Source organism: Acartia tonsa, chromosome 1 (assembly GCF_053477335.1).
Source record: "Acartia tonsa isolate MP-2025a chromosome 1, ASM5347733v1, whole genome shotgun sequence".
Taxonomy (NCBI): domain Eukaryota; kingdom Metazoa; phylum Arthropoda; class Copepoda; order Calanoida; family Acartiidae; genus Acartia; species Acartia tonsa.
In genome coordinates, this window is record NC_137260.1 from 29,253,129 (window position 1) to 29,271,880 (window position 18,752).

At 32.3% G+C, this 18,752-nt stretch overlaps 1 protein-coding gene across 1 annotated transcript; it reads right to left on the reverse strand.

Moving 5' to 3' along the window:
* Positions 1-204: 204 nt before the first annotated feature.
* Ge-1 (Enhancer of mRNA-decapping protein 4 homolog Ge-1) lies at positions 205-18,737 on the reverse strand. The gene is made up of 28 exons (XM_080172598.1): positions 18,326-18,737; positions 17,366-17,506; positions 16,883-17,015; positions 16,549-16,677; positions 16,378-16,427; positions 16,043-16,205; positions 15,657-15,776; positions 15,238-15,405; positions 14,729-14,998; positions 14,306-14,439; positions 13,933-14,099; positions 13,441-13,577; positions 12,979-13,030; positions 12,453-12,587; positions 11,900-12,019; positions 8,031-8,144; positions 7,444-7,573; positions 7,140-7,242; positions 6,153-6,335; positions 5,101-5,220; positions 4,691-4,772; positions 4,226-4,356; positions 4,039-4,107; positions 3,659-3,736; positions 2,449-2,631; positions 1,885-1,959; positions 1,396-1,453; positions 205-1,079 (listed from the first exon to the last, which is right to left on the reverse strand). The coding sequence occupies exons 1-28, from the start codon at positions 18,376-18,378 to the stop codon at positions 991-993; spliced, it is 3,387 nt and encodes a 1,128-aa protein (XP_080028724.1). The 5' UTR covers positions 18,379-18,737; the 3' UTR covers positions 205-990.
* Positions 18,738-18,752: the final 15 nt, after the last annotated feature.

Consider the following 18,752-nt stretch of genomic DNA (forward strand, 5'->3'; position numbering starts at 1 on the left):
ATGGTGTGGGGAAGCACCGATGTAAAATGAGCTCATTTGCCATTAAAAGTACTCCCAATCAAAGTATTTTTGTAAACTTGTTTCTTATTTCACTTTCAATTAGGAGCGAAAAAATTTAAAAAAATGTTTGAACATGTTTTCTGTTTTGTTTTCTGAAAATAAATACAGTCAATTTAGAATAACTAAATAATTTAAGTATATATATTTGTCCTTAATTTATCTTTATTATTTTAATAGGAATCATAATTTAATAATGATATTATAATATATTTGTCAAATATTGGTAACAGTTAAGTAAAAACTACTTGAAATAGACCAGGTTGGGTTTAAATCATGTACTTGGAATAAAGTTGTCAAACTTACATATTAATGCAAGACTTTTTTACATTTTGTATTTAATTTTTTCACCATGGGCCATGCTCGTAAAATATGGATTTATTAACATTAAAATAACAAGAATATTTTGAAATAGCTTGGTTTCATTTAAACAAAAACTTGTGCAGATTTCAGAACTTTTCTATAATACAAACTTCTTTAAATGTAAAGAAAGGAAAATATTTTTTTAAAACTTTTTTCGTTTTTGTTCCAAACTCCTATCACAAAAACCTATCAATAATAATCTTATCAGATTAAATAAGGATTAAAATCCTTTAATTAAATGGCAATGATATGATTTTTACAAGCCCAGTAATTTTAGAGCTTGAAGGTAAATTTCTGATCACAGAATATTTCAAAATTATTTGTTTTTATTAACAGTAACTAAATAATGTAGGTCAGATTATTCAAATTAAATGTAGATGCTACAAAAAAAGTTAAAACTTAACAAATCAAATCAAAATGATTTTGGTTTCGTTGATAAACTAGACAGTTACAAAAAATATTTGTACGGTTTTAACAAATAAATGCTGTCAATGGTCATAAAAATGGTCATAGTGTCTAAAAACAATGATAATATCACTCTGTGTATCGTTTCTGTGGCATATCTTGCGATTATTTTCTTGAATTTGCTTCAGCCAGAACCCCGTTTATGGCCATGAGAAGGGTGCGAAGTCGACGCGAGAACTTGGAATTTGGGTTGGCCTGTAGCAAGTTTAACATTCAATCATTTTTAAGAACTTGTTGCCTGGTTAGAGGCCAATTGTAGGTAACCCTTAATTTTAATTTTATTTGAATAAAAAGAAAGTAACTTTGGTATAAAATAGCCAAAATGTGTCCTGGACTAAACTTTCCAACTTCTTCCCTGGAAGTTACAGATTCACAGAACGATCGGTCCAACCGTTTATTAAAACTTACTCGACAACTGAAAGAAAAAGTCCTATTTCTTATATAAAACAAGTGTCATCGCCCTCCTATCCTCTGGAATACAAGACAAAATGTGAAATTATTGAATATTTTCCTGAATAAAAGTGTGGACAGATCCCTGGATATTCTTCACAACTCCGGACACGTGAGTCTAAAAATCAACAAGAATTAGTAAATTAATCAGTACAATAGAAAATATATAGAACTATAAATAAGTAACTAAAAGTTTAAGTAATGATTATATTTAGATGATATGAGTAAATCACATACAAAAACTTGAGACAAGCAATGTAAAAGCAGTGCTGGAAGAAAATAAAATAATACCAAAAACATTAAAAGTAAAACAATGGAGGGGGAAGGAGGGGTTAAATAACTGTATGTCTTAACCCCGTGGACCCAATGCTGACTTTTAATTGGGTCTTTAGATATCAGCCATTCCGTCGGTTATATTAACACAGCTAAGTCGCTACAAAATAGCAGAAAGCAATTCGCTAAAAGACGAAAAAGGTCTCCACCACTGAATCCAGGTAGTTGTCTGGGATATACAACATCTACACTTAAAACATTTTTTCAAAAACTTACCATTGTTATGGGATCCTTAAAATCTAGTCTGCATAGAGCCTCTTCTAGGAAATTTATTTTCATCTCAGTTTTGTTCTAGAATATTAAAAATATTAGAAATAAAATTAGTCTTTTAAATAACAAATCTGTCACAACGAGTTTCATAATTGAGACAGTGATATGGGAGTCGTCATGTGACAATGCCATCAATGAGTAAAATTTGTCAAAAAATTTCATCACAATGTTCAGTTAGAAATTAACGTTATCAGATTATTTTAATATACATACATACTAAGAGTTGGTTATCTAATGTATGTTACTAAATGCACTGCCCCGGGTGCAATAGATTGGGAATTGTCTAGATATTTTTAGAAGAAAAGGCACTAGAAAATAAGGGGGTGGGGAGAGTTTTCGTTTGATGTTGTATAATGTATAATGTATATGCCACGCAGGAGTTAGGCAAAGGAAGAAAAAATATCACCCCTCCCCACATTAATTTAAATTTATTTTAAAACTATTAGGGTGCTAAACCAACTAGTTGTGGGAAAGCAGAGAAAAAAACGCAAGTCATATCAATTTATTTACCTGTAATTCATGGCTGAGCTGTTGGATGAGTGAGAGCAGGACTGACTGCGAGAGAGGACAGGGAGAATCATTGAAGATTACCGACATATCAACTTGCTCACACGTGTACACCACCACGGAGAGGTCGTTGGCCACTAGGGCTTGAGAGAACGCCTCCTCGATGTTGCCAATTTTCAACAGACGCTAAAAAAGAATGATAAAATAAAATTTTGCGGGGTAATGTAAAAAGTTAAGGCAGAGGGTTAACTGTAAAGCATTGGATTTAATCCAGAGTTTTATTTATAAAAAAAAAATATTTTCTAACATGTGGGGAATCAAAATAAGCAATAGGCCGACTCAAGATGCAAAATTTTTTGGCGCGCTATTTTAATCAATTCTATTCATAAATATAAGACTATAGATACCTTTAAAAGTGTTCTCAGACTATTTTTTCAGCAATATGTCAAATTCGAATTTCATAAAAAAGGGGAAGGTTCCCCCCTGGGGGTGAAATTTTTTTTTCTTTCAAACCATGGCTTTATACACCTTCCTGAATTCGTCTTGAAGAGTACATTAAGAATCAAAAAACGTTTTTTAAAAATATTGATCCCAGAAAAAGTTATCCTCAAATAACCGTCAAAATCACCTGATTTTGCTAAAATGGCCAAAATTGTTAGTTTTTTGAGAATAGCTCTTGCTATGATCAAAATATTTTAAAATCGTTTTTTGATACTTAATGTACTCTTCAAGACGAATTCAGGAAGGTGTATAAAGCCATGGTTTGAAAGAAAAAAAAATTTCACCCCCAGGGGGGAACCTTCCCCTTTTTTATGAAAATCGAATTTGACATATTGCTGAAAAAAAGCTACCAGAACACTTTTTTTGGTATCATTGGTCTTTATATCATAAAAGGAATGGGTTGAAATAGCGCGCCCATTGAATTTCAAAAAAAGTGGTAATTCTGAGTCGGTCTAATAAGCAAGATTATAGTTAATCTAAATTAGCGGCTACGTTCATAAAAGTTTCCAGGGGCACTTCAGGTAAAGATGGAAGGAGGGAGTTGACCCTCCATTTTAACTTTAGCTTTAAAAAGAAAATTATGTAAAAAAAATTCTTTAGGTGGGTATTTTTTCAATGGTTAGTTTCGTTAGGAGATTTGCAAAGAACTATTGAACGGAAGGAGAGAACCTTATAAAGGAGAAACTATGATACACAAAGAAAGGATTCTTACCTGAATTGTGTCTCTAGCATCAGAATGATTGATGACAGGTGAGGCAAGGTGGGGAGAATTCTGCAAGCCAGATCTAACCTAGAATATTAATACAAGAATTAGTATCAGTCAATAAATAGGCTATTTCAATGATTAGTGGCGCAAAGACTGGATTAAAGTATAGCTAGCTGGTCGCAGCGGACTAGGGACTTGATTTTTGGTTCACTATAGTATAGACATAACATAATCGCCAGTTCTGATTTTGTGTGACCCCCCAGTTGAATTTTTATCCAAATTAATGAAAATACAGCCAATAAGAATTATTTTTATATTACTACATCCCTTTTTTAAAAATCTCTGTATGATTCACTGACTGACCCAAACTGTATTATAAATCTTACCTCTCTTCTAACAATATCAGTCAAGCCATGGGTTAATTTGTTCTCCAATCGTTCATTGATCTCTCCCATCTTAAAAATAGCATAGTAAAATAAAAATATATTTAAGGGTTATTTTGAACAAAACATGACATTGATACTCAAGAAAACAATATTTTTAAAAAAATTCTATGTATCTATTTTGATGTACCTGTTTAACAAGAGTGTTCTGATTGGAAGTTAGCATAGCTATGGATCTTTTCATTTCCTTTAATACTGGAACAATTTCATCCTTCTGTGCCTTCTCTGACATTTCCAACCTGTTTTTCAGCACAGCCTCGTATTCCTGGTAATATACCCTCCATTATATTTTTAATTAATTTTAATTAAATTAAAGCATTCTAGATTTTTTTTTAGGGGGAGGGGTCTGGCGGCGAGAGTTAAATGTGTATCTTTACAGGAATATTCTATTGTAAGGGAATCGTGTTAAACTAAAGATCACACATGCTATCCGAATCAAATATGGTCTTGCAAACAGTCTTGATTTAATAGCTTTCTGTACACACGGACAAAGACAAACAAGAAAATACTTCAATAAAATTTCATTCATTACATTCATATTACATATTATAATGAACTTATGCCATGCAGTATAACAGAAATAATGGATAGCGGCATTCCTTAGTTCCCGCTAGGAAAGCTTGGTTGAGGTTTGCCAGTGTGTGCTGTAGAGATTTCTCAATTCCAGGTAAACTCACCTGGAAAAGTTAATTATTTTAAAAATATTTTCAGTATTAACCCATGAAGGGAGGAACACTGCACCCGGGTTGACCTCACCATTAAAAAAACAATCTTAAATAATCGCTAAAAATATCTTATTTCTTAATCAAAATATGGAAGACTGTGCAGTGTAATGTTTGGCAACAAACATTTCCAGTATTACTAGATATTTCCCAGCTATCTTTTCAAATTCCAAATATAAAAATATTCATATTATTTAAAATATACCAAATCTAATCATGAATAACTTTTATATTAAAAATAAAAATGCAGTCGTAGAAACAAAAAAAAGTAAATTATCCATACCTGCAGAATATTTCTGTAACTTTCTGTAATAATAGGTTGCAATGACTGAGAGACACTTCTTGTGAGAGAATCTTGGAAGCCCTGGCTGTTCACTACTTTGTACACACTATCTCTAATCACCTGAAATTTATAAAAGTAAAGTAAACCTGCATAGACGTCCAAGGGGGGGGGGGGGTAAAGTTTAAAATTTAAAATTTACCCCTACCCTGGGGGTGCCCTAGGCAACCCCAATCATTTAGGAGGGGGTATTTACCCCCCCCCCCAAACAATTTTGGGTGGGTAATACCCCCCCTTTAAAATAAAAATCTCATAGAAAAAAAATTTTTGCTGCGCATTTTTAATACTAAATATTTAATAAAATTTAAACTACCCCCCCAAAAAATTTTACCCCGGGGGTAAATTTTTTTTTGGGGGGGTAAACAAAATTTACCCCTGTCAACAGATTTCAGAGGGGGTTATTACCCCCCCCCCCATGCAAATTTTAACCCCGGGGTAAAAATTTTGGGGGGAGTAAAAAAAATTTGCGGCGCCCCCCACTTAAAATAATTGTACCCCCCCCCCCCAAAAAAAAGTTTGGACGCCCCTGTAAACCTGTATACATTAGGTATAAACATTTTACTTACAATATTTTTAATCGATCAAAAATAAGAGTTTCATTGAAATATTTACACCTTTTCTTTCTAGATAACAAAATATTAATAACAAATAAAGCGTGCTGAAAAGCAAACAAAGAGAGGGGTATGTTTCTGGTAGAATCCGTAAAGGTGTGTGTTTTAAGGCTAAAAAATAGTAGTAGAACGATAATATTCACTAAATATGTGTATTTCTTATTGAAAAGAACTATAGAAAAAATTTTTAAAAAAAAAAGTTAACATAAATTTTTATCGTTCTACTACTGTTTTTAACTTATAACCCATAACCTTTACGGATTTTGACAGAAACCTACCCCTCTCATAGTCACTAATAATGAATATAGCTGCAAATATCATCTTTTTATATATGGACGTACCCCAAGCTGTGCAATTAAGAGAATCTTTAATTTATGTGTGTACCTGCTCTGAGTTATTCATCTTATTTGAGATCTGAGCCTCAATCCTTGACTTGAGTGGATCCAGTGCTTTGTTCACAATATCCACCACATTCCTCTTCAGCTCCATGGTCAGCACTTGATCACACTTGGTGGCCACAGAGCTTGTCATGTGCTGCATCAACGCCTTCTCATCCATCAATAGTTTCTAAACAGAATCAGTTAAAATTGATTATGAGTTATCAAAATGCTTACACAAAAAAGGGTTAGAGGCAAAAAAAAAATCAATATCTAAAAATTTGAAAAAAATAGTCAATAGGAACATGTAAATGTATATATACTTAGGATTATGATAGTTTTCTTTAGATTATTATAATGTCTGATATTATAGATAATACTTACATAAAATCTAATCAGTGAATTAAAGAAATATCTATCTATCTTTTGAAATTCTTTATTCTTGTAGAGTCCCAAGAGAGGATGATCAAATTTTAGGAAATGGGTTGCTGCATTTTCCTAGCCCTGCTATATTGTATTGATATCTTGTATTAATAATAAATGTCTACTATACAGTTCACTATTGTTTATTTATTTACTTAAAATGTATTGGATGTATTTATGACATATAAAAAAGTTTAGATGTAAAATTGGCAAGAAAGATATGTAAAATTGACAATTTTGGATGTATAAATGCCTGTGTTAGATGTAATTATGGCGGTTACTTTAAGTATGACTGTATTTTTGGCAAAGTTTTTTACATTTTGTCAAAAACACATCCAGATGTAATTCTGCCAGTTGCAGGAACGCCATGTACCCGTATTTAACCATGCTAAAGTTAAATAAATGTTATATTATGTAATTTAAAATTTTACAAGGTAAATTCTGTCAAAGGCAGCAAAAAATATTCTAGGTAATATCATCCATCTCCAATAAGCATTTGCAAGCAGTTCAAAGATATATTTGCATAGATATGGCCCACTGGGTATAGGGATATATCATTGATAAAATTTACCTGTTCCATTTTATTGAAGCTAGCAGCCATAGAAGAACTAACAGTTGTCTCAATATTTTCTTTCAAAGATGAGCTCAGCTTCTGCTGGGAGTGCAAATCCTTTCTGATCATAGAAAAAAAAATACCTAAAGACTTTGGTCTTATTTTTAGATTATAATTCTTTCCTAAATGCGTGTATCTTAATCTCTAACTTACCTATGTCCTCATTTAATACTAAAAATCTCAACATACATGATGCAACCTAAGAAAGGAATATTTACTTTCGTCCAGGTGTGAAATTTTTTTTTATTTTTTATTCAATTTCCTAAGAGCTGCCACTTCTTTCTGTAGATCAAAGATCATGTTCATGAGAGATTGGTTTGAGGATTGACTTGTATTTGTCAAGGTTGTAGACACCTCTACTGCGGTGCTGGCGTAATCCAAGGGGATAGAACCTTAAACAAAATTATATCAAGTTATTGGTGGGATTAATAGCTTTAACTAGTAAATGTAGGTTGTGGACAGATCTGCTGGGGTATAGTTAGAAAAAGGGGAAAAACCTTCACATAATCATATTAAGAGATTGGCTAGATTTTTATAGAATTTTTTGGGTGCAGCATAATTTTTTAATTCACGTGGTAGAATAGAAACAGATAAAAAAATAGTTTTCCTAAAAACTTATGCTTTGGGAAATAAAACTGTCTCATCAATCACGTTAGATAAAAAAATCATCAGAAATGTTAAAATTAAAGTATGTAGGTAATAAAAAGAGGAATTAGTGGAAGAATTAAATAAAGTTATGAACAATGGTTAATAAATGTAACGGAATTAAACAACTTAAATTAATCCCCAGAATAAGGCCTATTGAAATAAATTAGAAGGCAAAAAAGTTTTTCAATGGCTGTGACATACCTCTGGCGCTACCACTACCACCTCCTAGGGAAGTGTTGAGATTAACAGAGGGTGGAGTAGGGAACTTGGTTGAGCTGGTGTTCAATTTCTTGGATTCCAATTTGAATGCAGCGCCTGTAATATTAAGATATTATTGATATTATATAACCTAATCTTCACAACTTTATTAGGCCTAAAAATCCATAATAACCCAGCCTTTTTCACTTTTTCGCCTTCATGTAACTATTCCAATAAAAAGTGTTTAGAGCTATTGTTATGTGATCTTAAATTGAACTGAGGAAAAGGGAATAAAACAACTAAAATCACAAACATCAAGCAAGTTTAAAGAACGTCTCACATATGCAGGGCGACCACTCCAAAACCAAAAAAATATAGTATATTTATAGTATATTTTTTTTCTCCATATAGTATATATAGTATATTTTTATTTACTCATATAGTATGATATAGTATCGGACTTTGAATTATTTAATAATAATAGCATATATATCATTGATAATAGCTCAAAGCTAAGTTGTTATCAAAGCAATTTCACATAAAATCAGTGGCGTGGATTATATATACCTATATTAAAAAGGGGGTTTTAAGGGGGCGGGATTATTTGATTATGGGCCTTCTAATCCCTATCAATTCTTCCCCAGCCCTTCTCCCAACCCTGGAATGACTTGGAGCTAAAAGGCATCTTGAAAAAGAAATATTTACCCCTTCCCCCCACATCTGTCTTGAAGTGTAAATTGAAAACAAAAAAATGTCTGCCCTATAAAAGGAAACAAAAGTTTTAGACATTAAAAACAAGATTAAATCCTAAAATTTTCAAAATATTCTTATGAGGGTTTTTTGAGTAAATTAGATTTGAAAATTTTAAGTTCAATTTTCATCCCCTAGGAGTTACCGCATAATATTAATCATGACACAAAAAGCAAAGATTATTTATTTAAAATTTTGAACAAGTTTGCTTTTATAAAGTTCTTCATAAAACCACTCATGAAGGGAGTTAATTAATGGCCATTTTTATCAGTTGCTTTGCTAAGATCACGGAAATTCAGCCTTAAATAAATCATATATAGAGGTTTTAACGTTTTATGAAAGACTTTATAAAAGCAAAGTTGTTCAAAAATTTTGAATAAATAATCTTTGCTTTTCTTGTCATGATTATGCTGTAACTCCTAGGCAATGAACATTGAACTTGAAATTTTCAAATCTAATTCTCAAAAAAACCTGGTTAGAATATTTTGAAAATTTCAGGATTTAATCTTGATACAAATGTCTAAAACTTTTGTTTTCTTTTTATAGGGCATACATTTTTTTGATTTCCATTTACACTTCAAGACAGCTGTGCCCCACCCATGGAACTCAATTTTTTTTATACAAAATATCAACATGAAGAATGATTAACCCATCTTAAAAAATTAGGTGAAGCGAGATAAAAACTTCATTTCGGAAATAACTTGGAAAATCATATTTCATTACAAATTTACAGACATAGTGAATATTTAAATATAGCTAAAAGTTATATCACCATCTCCCACCCTCTTCAAATGCCACTTTAAAAATCTGTCACTTTTTAATAAAGTGGTGTTCACAAGGATTTGCTAGAGCGGTGCACAAAGCGCACCAAAAAAATACACACCCCCTTAAAACTAAAAAGGGGGGGGGGGTAATGCAACCATCTCGTAATCAATGTATAAATGGCACTTAGAATTCGAATTTTGATCTGAAATTTTGCATGAGTAATCCTTGGTAGGTCTATTTTCCCTAAATCGAACAAAAAGTTGGAAAAATAACGGCTAACAGCTGACGGCTCAGCAGTTTAGCCATTTTTTGGGCTATTTTCAATGCAAATCATCACGAAACCTATCTCCAAATAATACTATTTTCTGCTCCAAAATGTTTTCAAACGGTTCTAGCCAGTAGTTGCTGGTACTAGAAATCTGAAAATGTTATTTTTGTATCATTTCACATGATTACTCATGTAGAATTCTAGATCGAAATTCGAATTCTAAGTGCCATTTATACATTGATTACGAGATGGTTGCATTAACCCCCCCCCCCCTTAATTTAAGACAACAAGAAAAGTAATATTTTAACAAGTCAGAAATACATAGTGTTGTGTGCTTTAATTAAGGTTTTTAATGTTAATTGTCAGAAAAAAAACTTTTAGTTATGATATATTTATATATTGTTATTCTTTTAGTCAGAGATACAGTTTTGAGAAAAGATAAATGTCAAAGCAGTTTGAAATGAAGTTGTAAATTGGCGCGCGCAGCGCGCAAATTTTATTCAAATAAGTATTTTGATTAAATATTTGATGCTTACAAATGTTTCTTTTTTAGAAATATCAACAAAATATACCTTGTACCTAATAAAAAGCAGAAATAATTTTAATTTTTTTTCAAATATGCAGGGAGCGAGTGGACGTTGGGCTATTCATTATACTAGTCCTTAAAAAAACACTTGCTTATTCGTTGACTCAACAACTTTGGGGACGTTAATGGCATTTTGATTGGTTAATTAAGTTGAGTTTCCATACTTTCCATCCACTATTTTTTTTTTATATAAGAATTAACTTTGTGTATCATCCTTGCGGATGTATATCATTTAATCGGGTAATGTCATATTTATCCCTATAGATCCCTGCAAATATGTGTTCTATTTATTCTAAACAAGGATGACAACATCCATAAGTAGCAAAGCAAAAAAAATCGTGGATGATTATTCTATTTTAGATTTATTTAAGAAAAAAGCCCCAAATCTTATTTTATTTTGTATAATGTATAATGGAGAGACGGACATTTGGAATTATAGAGTAGCTTTCCCACGAAAAAAATGAAATATTTCCTATTGCCTGGTTTGTTATGTTAAGATGTGTTTAATCATATCACAGTAGCTTTTGATAGGTTATAAAGGTTAATGAGTGCCCCGCAGGGGCTAGAAATAGGAGAAAACCTACTGTGAAAATGAGACAAAACACTTCTTAAGATGCATTGTCACAAAACTGACAATATCAGTTTTTTGTTATATAAATGTAATATCATATAGTATATATAGTAAATTTTGGTCAAATAAAGGTAAAATTATATAGTATATATAGTAAATTTTAGTCATATAGTATGATATAGTATCCAAATTCATCCTATATAGTATTTATAGTATATATAGTATGCAGTGGTCGCCCTGCATATGAGACGACCTTATTAACGAAAAAAGAACTTCACAAAGTTTTAGTTTAACATATATTTTAGCAGGTAAGAGTAAAATATATTACAGTAAAGGCAGCTAAATAAGAGGGTTGGAAGTTTTGACACATTTGCGTAAACAGTGAGTATAGGCTTTATCTTTGGACTGAGAGGATAGGTTATAAAAGAAAAAATCATTCTTATATGATAAATTTTCCCAAGTTTTAAGATTTTTTGGATAGGGCTCCAGGTTCAGGAGCTGCAGGCCTCCAGATGGTCTTTGGACAGGTAACAATAAAATAATTCTATTTTAAGAGATAGAGGTCAACTTATTAAACAAAATATGCATCTTTTCTCTTTAAATATGTAAATAACATTTAAAAATATGCATATTTTATTGTATAAAATAAACCTCTAACTCTTCAAAAAAATTTCTAATTTTTTTTGTTGATTTTTACCTGTCCAGAGGCCACCTGGCAGCCTGCAGCTCCTGATACTGAAGGCCTGCAGCTCCTAAACCTGGATGGAGGCCTATCCAAAAATTCTTAAAACTTGGGAAAATTTATCTTATATGAATGATTTTATCCCTAATAACCTATCCCCTAAGTCCCAAGATAAAGCCTATACTCACTGTTTACGCAAATTTGTCAGAACTTTCCCCCCTCTTGTAAAACAGAAATAAATATACTAAACCTGTAACAGGAGACTGAGTATCTCTGACAGTTGTACTGATGCTATCATTTGGAGATTCTTCATACTTGCGCTCATCTGAGGACAGTATTGTAGCCACCTCCCTGCTGGGACTTGAGTTTCCTAAACAAATAATTTATATTATTTCTAGATTTTTAGTAAGTTTGAAAACAAACTCAACTGTAGAAAAATTAAAACTATTAAAAAGACATCTTTATGACTCCATTTTAAAGAGAAAGAAAAAGAATTCATGTGCACAGTTAGGTATAAGTTTTAATTCAATTAAATTTCATTAGTTTTGGCATTGTTTACCTGACATATCCTTCTTCATGAAGCTAAGTACAAGCTCTGGAATAGGAACAGTTATCATTACAAACATATGATATCCTTCTCCATGGAGCTAGGTACAAAGGAACAGAGTTATTATTACCTGACATATCCTTCTCCATGGAGCTAGGTACAAGCTCTGGCATAGGAACATAGTTATTATTACCTGACATATCCTTCTCCATGGAGCTAGGTACAAGCTCTAGCATAGGAACAGAGTTATTATTACCTGACATATCCTTCTCCATGGAGCTAGGTACAAGCTCTAGCATAGGAACAGAGTTATCAGATTCTTGTTCTTCATCCTCATCATCAATATCACCGTCATCAGCCTCATCATCCGGAACTTCTACTTCGTATGTTTCTAAATTAAAATAAAAAACATGATAAATTCACTGAGTGAAAGAGTCTGAACTACTTAGTTATTTATTGAAAATGAAATATATTTCGGTGAATATGGCACCCTCTTCAGTCTAAATTACATAAATCATATTAATTTAATTTACACATTAAAAGATACCTAAGTAAAAAAAAAAGAAATTTGTAAAACTATAAAGGTAGAAAAGGAAAATGAAATAAAAACATTAAGAGTATCGAAATGGTTTCTTAGATTTTGTCCACTGCACAAAATTGAATTTATCTACCAGCGGATAACTGGAAATAATATAAGATATATTTACTTTCATTAAAAAAAACAGCAGTATTATTAATTAAATTGAAGGTAATGTTTGGTCTTTTTGTAAAGAATATTGTACCTGCTTCTGACACAATATCTACTTCTTCATCCGCCTCTGTGTCTGCAATCTCCTACAACATGAATAATTTGGACTAAGCTATTTTAGTGTTTTTTATATCTTATATTTTTTCATCTTCACCTTCCCCTGAGTTTAAATTAAAATTTATATCTTATTTGCTGACTTTATTTGTGTTTGTTAGCTCCTAAGGACAATTTATTTCCTTCAATGCCCCGAATCTAATTAATTTAAAACCATGTATGTATAATGTATATGTAGTAGGTTTAGAGAAATTCTCCACGAAAAAAATTAATTTGAGGCTATCAAAAAATTGAGTGTAATCCTGGAATTTTTATTTTCTAACAGCATTACAATATTATATTACTTTAAATGCTCTTTGAGTGTGAATGCATTATTACATGAATTAATTTTGAGTGCTAAACAAAAACATCAAAAAGAGCTTGAAGTTGTATTACTACTGACCTCTTGTTCTGAACTAGGATGGTTTGGCACCAGAGGTTTCAACTTGGCAGGTGAGAGCAAGGTGATCTTGCTGGCGGCCTCAGCCAGAGAGTCGGAGCTTGTGTTGGCCAATTTAGGACTGCTGGATCTTATTATACCTGACAATACATAGATATGATTATTTTTACATAACTTTTATTAAAGTCTAAGTTATCAAATGCCTCTCAATGAACACATTGATAAAGGTCGTGATAAACATTATAAATAACAAAATACTTAAAATCTTTGGCATTTAATATTTAATATCATTTAAAGGTCAGAACAAAAATTCGATGCAAGTCTGTCACAACATATCTTAAATTATTCAACTGCATAATGCGTCATCGTATAAGAATAGAAATCGATAAGGTGATTCTAACATCCCTAAACTACCTAACGATTAGTGCTTTACGTTACTATAGAACGAACCGGCCCTAATCGTATAAAAAGCAAGAAAGTAGAGGGTGAGTAAACCTGTAGTGTCAATCTCAGAAATGCCATTAGTTGGCATTGGAGGCATAGGTGGCATGTTAGGCATAGCTGGCAAGGCAGGTATGGGTGGGAATGCTGGCTGACCAGGACTGGTGGTTGTCTGAACTGGAAGAACAGCCTCAGCTGCATCATCAAAGATTAAGGAACACTCCTGATTCATAACAACACATTTATATTGACGTATTGCTATTTTTTTCAATGACGCATATTTATTAGCCACATATCAGTTAGTTGACAGCTATTTTTTTAAAATATGTACCTATCGTTTTTTTAAGTAAATGTAGATTTTTAAGATTTTCAATATGTATTGTCCAAATATAGATTAAGAATTTGTTAATATTTAAAATGTTATTATTCCTGTAGAGATTTCGGTTGCACTATACAAAGTTTGATGACAGTTTTTTGTTTGCTATCCCCCGGCCCCGGATTACTGGCAACAGTGACATTACTCTCATCCTCAATAGTCATACCGTCTTCATCCATGCTTACCTGAAAATTAAAGGATTTAAAAGAAGGTAGATTTTAAGAAAATATTTAGGTAAAGAAAGATAATACAACGTGTCTTGTCTAGAAGTAATTTTCCTGTTGCATTTGAAAAATAAGCAACACGCTTCGAACCACTTAAAAGTTACCTAAGTAAAAGAATAGAATAATTTACTTTTCTGGCAATAACAGAATATCTTTTTTGTTAGTTTAACCCCTCGTACCAACGAACAGAGAACACCCTTCCTATCCTCAACTTAAAAGACGATGTGTTACTATTTAATTAAATTAAGACCTGTCTAAGACCAGCAAAGACACAAGACATGGAGAGGAAAGGTGACGGGGTCTGTAGTTCTGTCACTGATATCACACTGGCCGACTCCACCTCATCACCCTCGCTTATCTTCAGGGTCAACACATACACCAAGTTTCTGTCAATGTCAGACAAGATGAGATACTTGGAGGATGCATCACTGGTCATCTGAAGCCTCAGGTTCGAGTCTTCGCCCTCTCTGGGCTGCAGTTTGATGGTTTGCAGGCAGCTCCACGTCTTACATGACCATATCTAACAAAATAAATTGTGAGCTTTATATGTACGCTCAGATATCATAAATGGCATACCCGATTCTTCCTTTATTTAAAAAGAGTTAGTACCGTTCCAAGGCATGTTTAGTAGTATGTACAGTCATATCAAGTTAAAGGGTAGCTACACTACAAACCTTATAATGGTATGCATAATATTTTCAGCATACTGAACTGTGAACGGATGGACATAACCAATTAAAGAATTGTTTCACTACTTACCTTAAGCTCAGTATTATAGTGACATCCTGTTACAGCATACTTCCATATGGAGGAATTGGCGTTGTACTGAGAGTAATCATCTAGGAAGATGAGGGAGGAAATAGGTTTCCCCTGGTGGGGTGACCATTCACGTAGACATCGGGGTGTCTCCTCTCCCTTCATATACACCTAAATCATAATAATATAAATGTAATAACACAGCCCTAGAACTTTTTATTAATTACAAAGCAATAAAGATTGAAAAATTAAATTGCATTAAATAGGGGAAGGCGGGGATTATCAATGTTTTAAAATAGCACAAAGGAACAAGTTACAGCACCTTGTTTTTGCAATAGTTTCATTCTTGCAAAATGCTGGAATGAGAAGAAACGGTGGAGAAACAGTTACTGATTAAATCTTTATATAAGAAAAATATAAACCTGGAAGAATTTGACTTGGCCAAGACTAGAAGTTGTTACCAGAGCTGTCCCATCTGGACTGAAGGCAGCATCAGTTATTATTCCTTCATCTGTCAACTTTAATAAACCATCCGTAACATCCTGGATAATTAAAGTTGTTATGTTGAGTTCATTATAGGGTTCTCATGTAATATTAGGTGTGCTTGTAGGAGATTCACGTACAGATATCAAATTGATAATTGAGCATCAGAACTTACCTACACAAATTGAATTAAATAAATTTTATTTTCCTTTAAGTAGGCTACAATATCATGTAACCATTATCCAGGGAAGGAGGGTACAACTACAAAGGACTGTAAATTAAAGTTGGTCTGTTGAAGACACTTTTAATTTAGGTAAAACACTACCTCAGGACGTAAAGGACCCGTGCCATGTTCATCAATGACAGTATTGAGATCCCAAATCTCGACAGTTTCTCCATGAGTAAGTAGTAGAAGATAAGCACAACTTGTGTCCTCCTCCTCTTCTTCTCCTTCCTCCGTGGTGTTCAGGTAGGGACACCAGATCAACCTGCCAACAAATCAAAAGTTTTTTCTTGTCAATTATATTCCTAATTTGCAAGTCAAATGATGTGCTTTAGTCGAGGATATTTAGTAGAATCTAGAAAATGACATGCCAGAGCTGAAAAAACGAAATATTAGAATCATACTCAAATGAAAATAATATTTTCAGATAATATTACCTATGTTGTTCAGTTTTGGCCTTATCTCTTAAAACCTCCAACATTCTTTCCTAAATATTAAATTTCTCTTAATCTATTTCATTATTTTGAAAGAAAAATAACATATATTAGGTAACTTCTTAGGAGATGAAAACTTTCAACTTTTGTATCTTTCAACCCTATATTTCCTACCTGGATAAGTCCTGTTGAATTTTCAGTGACTCTGTAAACAAAAAGGTTTCCAAGTTCATCTACACAGCCAATGACAACATCGTCCATGATGTGGGCAAAGCTGACATCAACCACAGCTCCTTGCATACCCTACATTATTGATAGGTTTTCACAAGTTTACACAATTATTTATTAAAATGTAAATAATGGATGAAATTTTAATTTCGCTGGAATAAATAGGAGTCTTTTTTATATATGAAAAGAACAATAATACATCCACAAACACAAAGATGCCCATATTATAAAGAAGAAAATACGCAATTTTATGGTACCTGTACTTTAAAAAGTTCATTACCTTGATGAGAATTCTTTCACTTGTTTTTCTGTTGACAACTCTGACACTACCAACATTTTTGCCAGCTGTTATTATGGAGTACGCAATATACTCACCACCCATATGATGACATACTATCTGTCCAGGATAATATCTAAATAAGTACAATTAATAATTATAGATTATACCTAGCATTTTGCTATTGAAGAATTGCCGTAGGTTTTTTTTTATCTCCAAAGGACTTTTTTGCTTTAAATAATGAGAAAAATAGTACTTTTTTCGTGTTTACTGTTACTGTACCTACTACAAAATCAAACATTTTTCCTTGAATCATAAAATTTTTATTGCAGTAACATAGCTAATGTTATTGCATAGCAAAATTATTGATAATATCCCTCATAAAATCTCTACTTTTTCATTTAGTTAACTGTTTCTAATAATATTTTTGGACGATCTGATTGGGTCTAATTATAAAGAAGTCGTGTTAGTATAATAATAACATACTTGTGATCCCAAACATAATTGACAATATTCTTCATGTGAAGCTTGGAAGATCCCACTTGATGATCTCCAGAGCTCCCAATTATGGTCACTTCTGTTCCTTTCACTGGAAAACTGATGGTCTCGTCCTGCCCAGAGAATTGTCTGAAATTAATTTTTAGTTTTAAGACTATACTTAAGAAAAATACATTTATTTAAGAGGGAAAAATTCAAATAGATCATATGCATATGTACTTAACTTTAATAAATTATGATTTTTAATAGCAACGATACAAAATTCTGGAAGGAAAGGAAAATCAAACCGTTAAATCTTAGTGGAATCCAAAATAAAAATTGATCTTAATTGATTCGAATGAAATTTGAATATTCCTTTCCTCACTATAACAATTCCTTTGTCGTACTTTTTAAATATTTTTCAATGAGGAGCTTTTCTAAAACAGATTAAAGGGGATCTCAACAATTTAATCACTAGATGATAAATCTAATTTTATACTTGTTCCATAATGAACCATGGGGAGTCGTAGCTCAGTAGTAACGCACTGAATTACGGTGAGGAGAGTTAGAGTTCAAGTACCTATGGCAACTCGAATTTTTCAGCTTGATACATTCACGAAACTTCCCCTGTTTTTTTTTAAGAAGGGAGATTATTGAGTAGTTTGGATACTTAAGAGTCTCACATAATATCTGTACAACCCTTATCCCAAGCTCCTCTGCGGAGAGCGTCATTCATTACGATGACTTAATTTGGGACACCTGCCATACTCGGCGAGGGTGAGGTAATAAAGAGTAGCTCCCTTGGGACAGCGGGTCAAGGCATAATGTACTTGAGCGTGGAGCTTGATAGCCCTAGTTGCTTTACAAAAGTGTCTCGTCCTTCTCCATGACTACTTAGGTCCAAACACTAAGAAACAATGGCTACACACACACTAACAAAAATCAACCTTTCTTTGAATAAATACTTACATGGGGGCATTCTTTTTCTGTAGCAACGTTTTAAAAAACATTTGCCCGTCCATTTTTCTTCTGAAATTATTCCAAAAAAACCGTCAAGGAAGGGTTAAACTACATCAGTATTGCTCTCTAATAAGCAGATAGAATAAGAAAGAGAATATTATAAGATTACAAATAATAAACCAGTATTTTACATCACAATTCTTATTACATAATATTATAATTTATAATTAAATCACTAATAAAAATGTTATAAATGTGAATAGATACAAATGAAACACGAAAATTTTTGTAAAAATGCTGAAAAATTACCTTATTACAGTGATGAGTATATATTATGATTTTAAAAAGAAAATATTTTATCAGCTTTTAAATGCTATAACTCTTAGTGTATGTATGTAGGCTTAATAAAGTAACTACATTATAGTATAATTTTAAA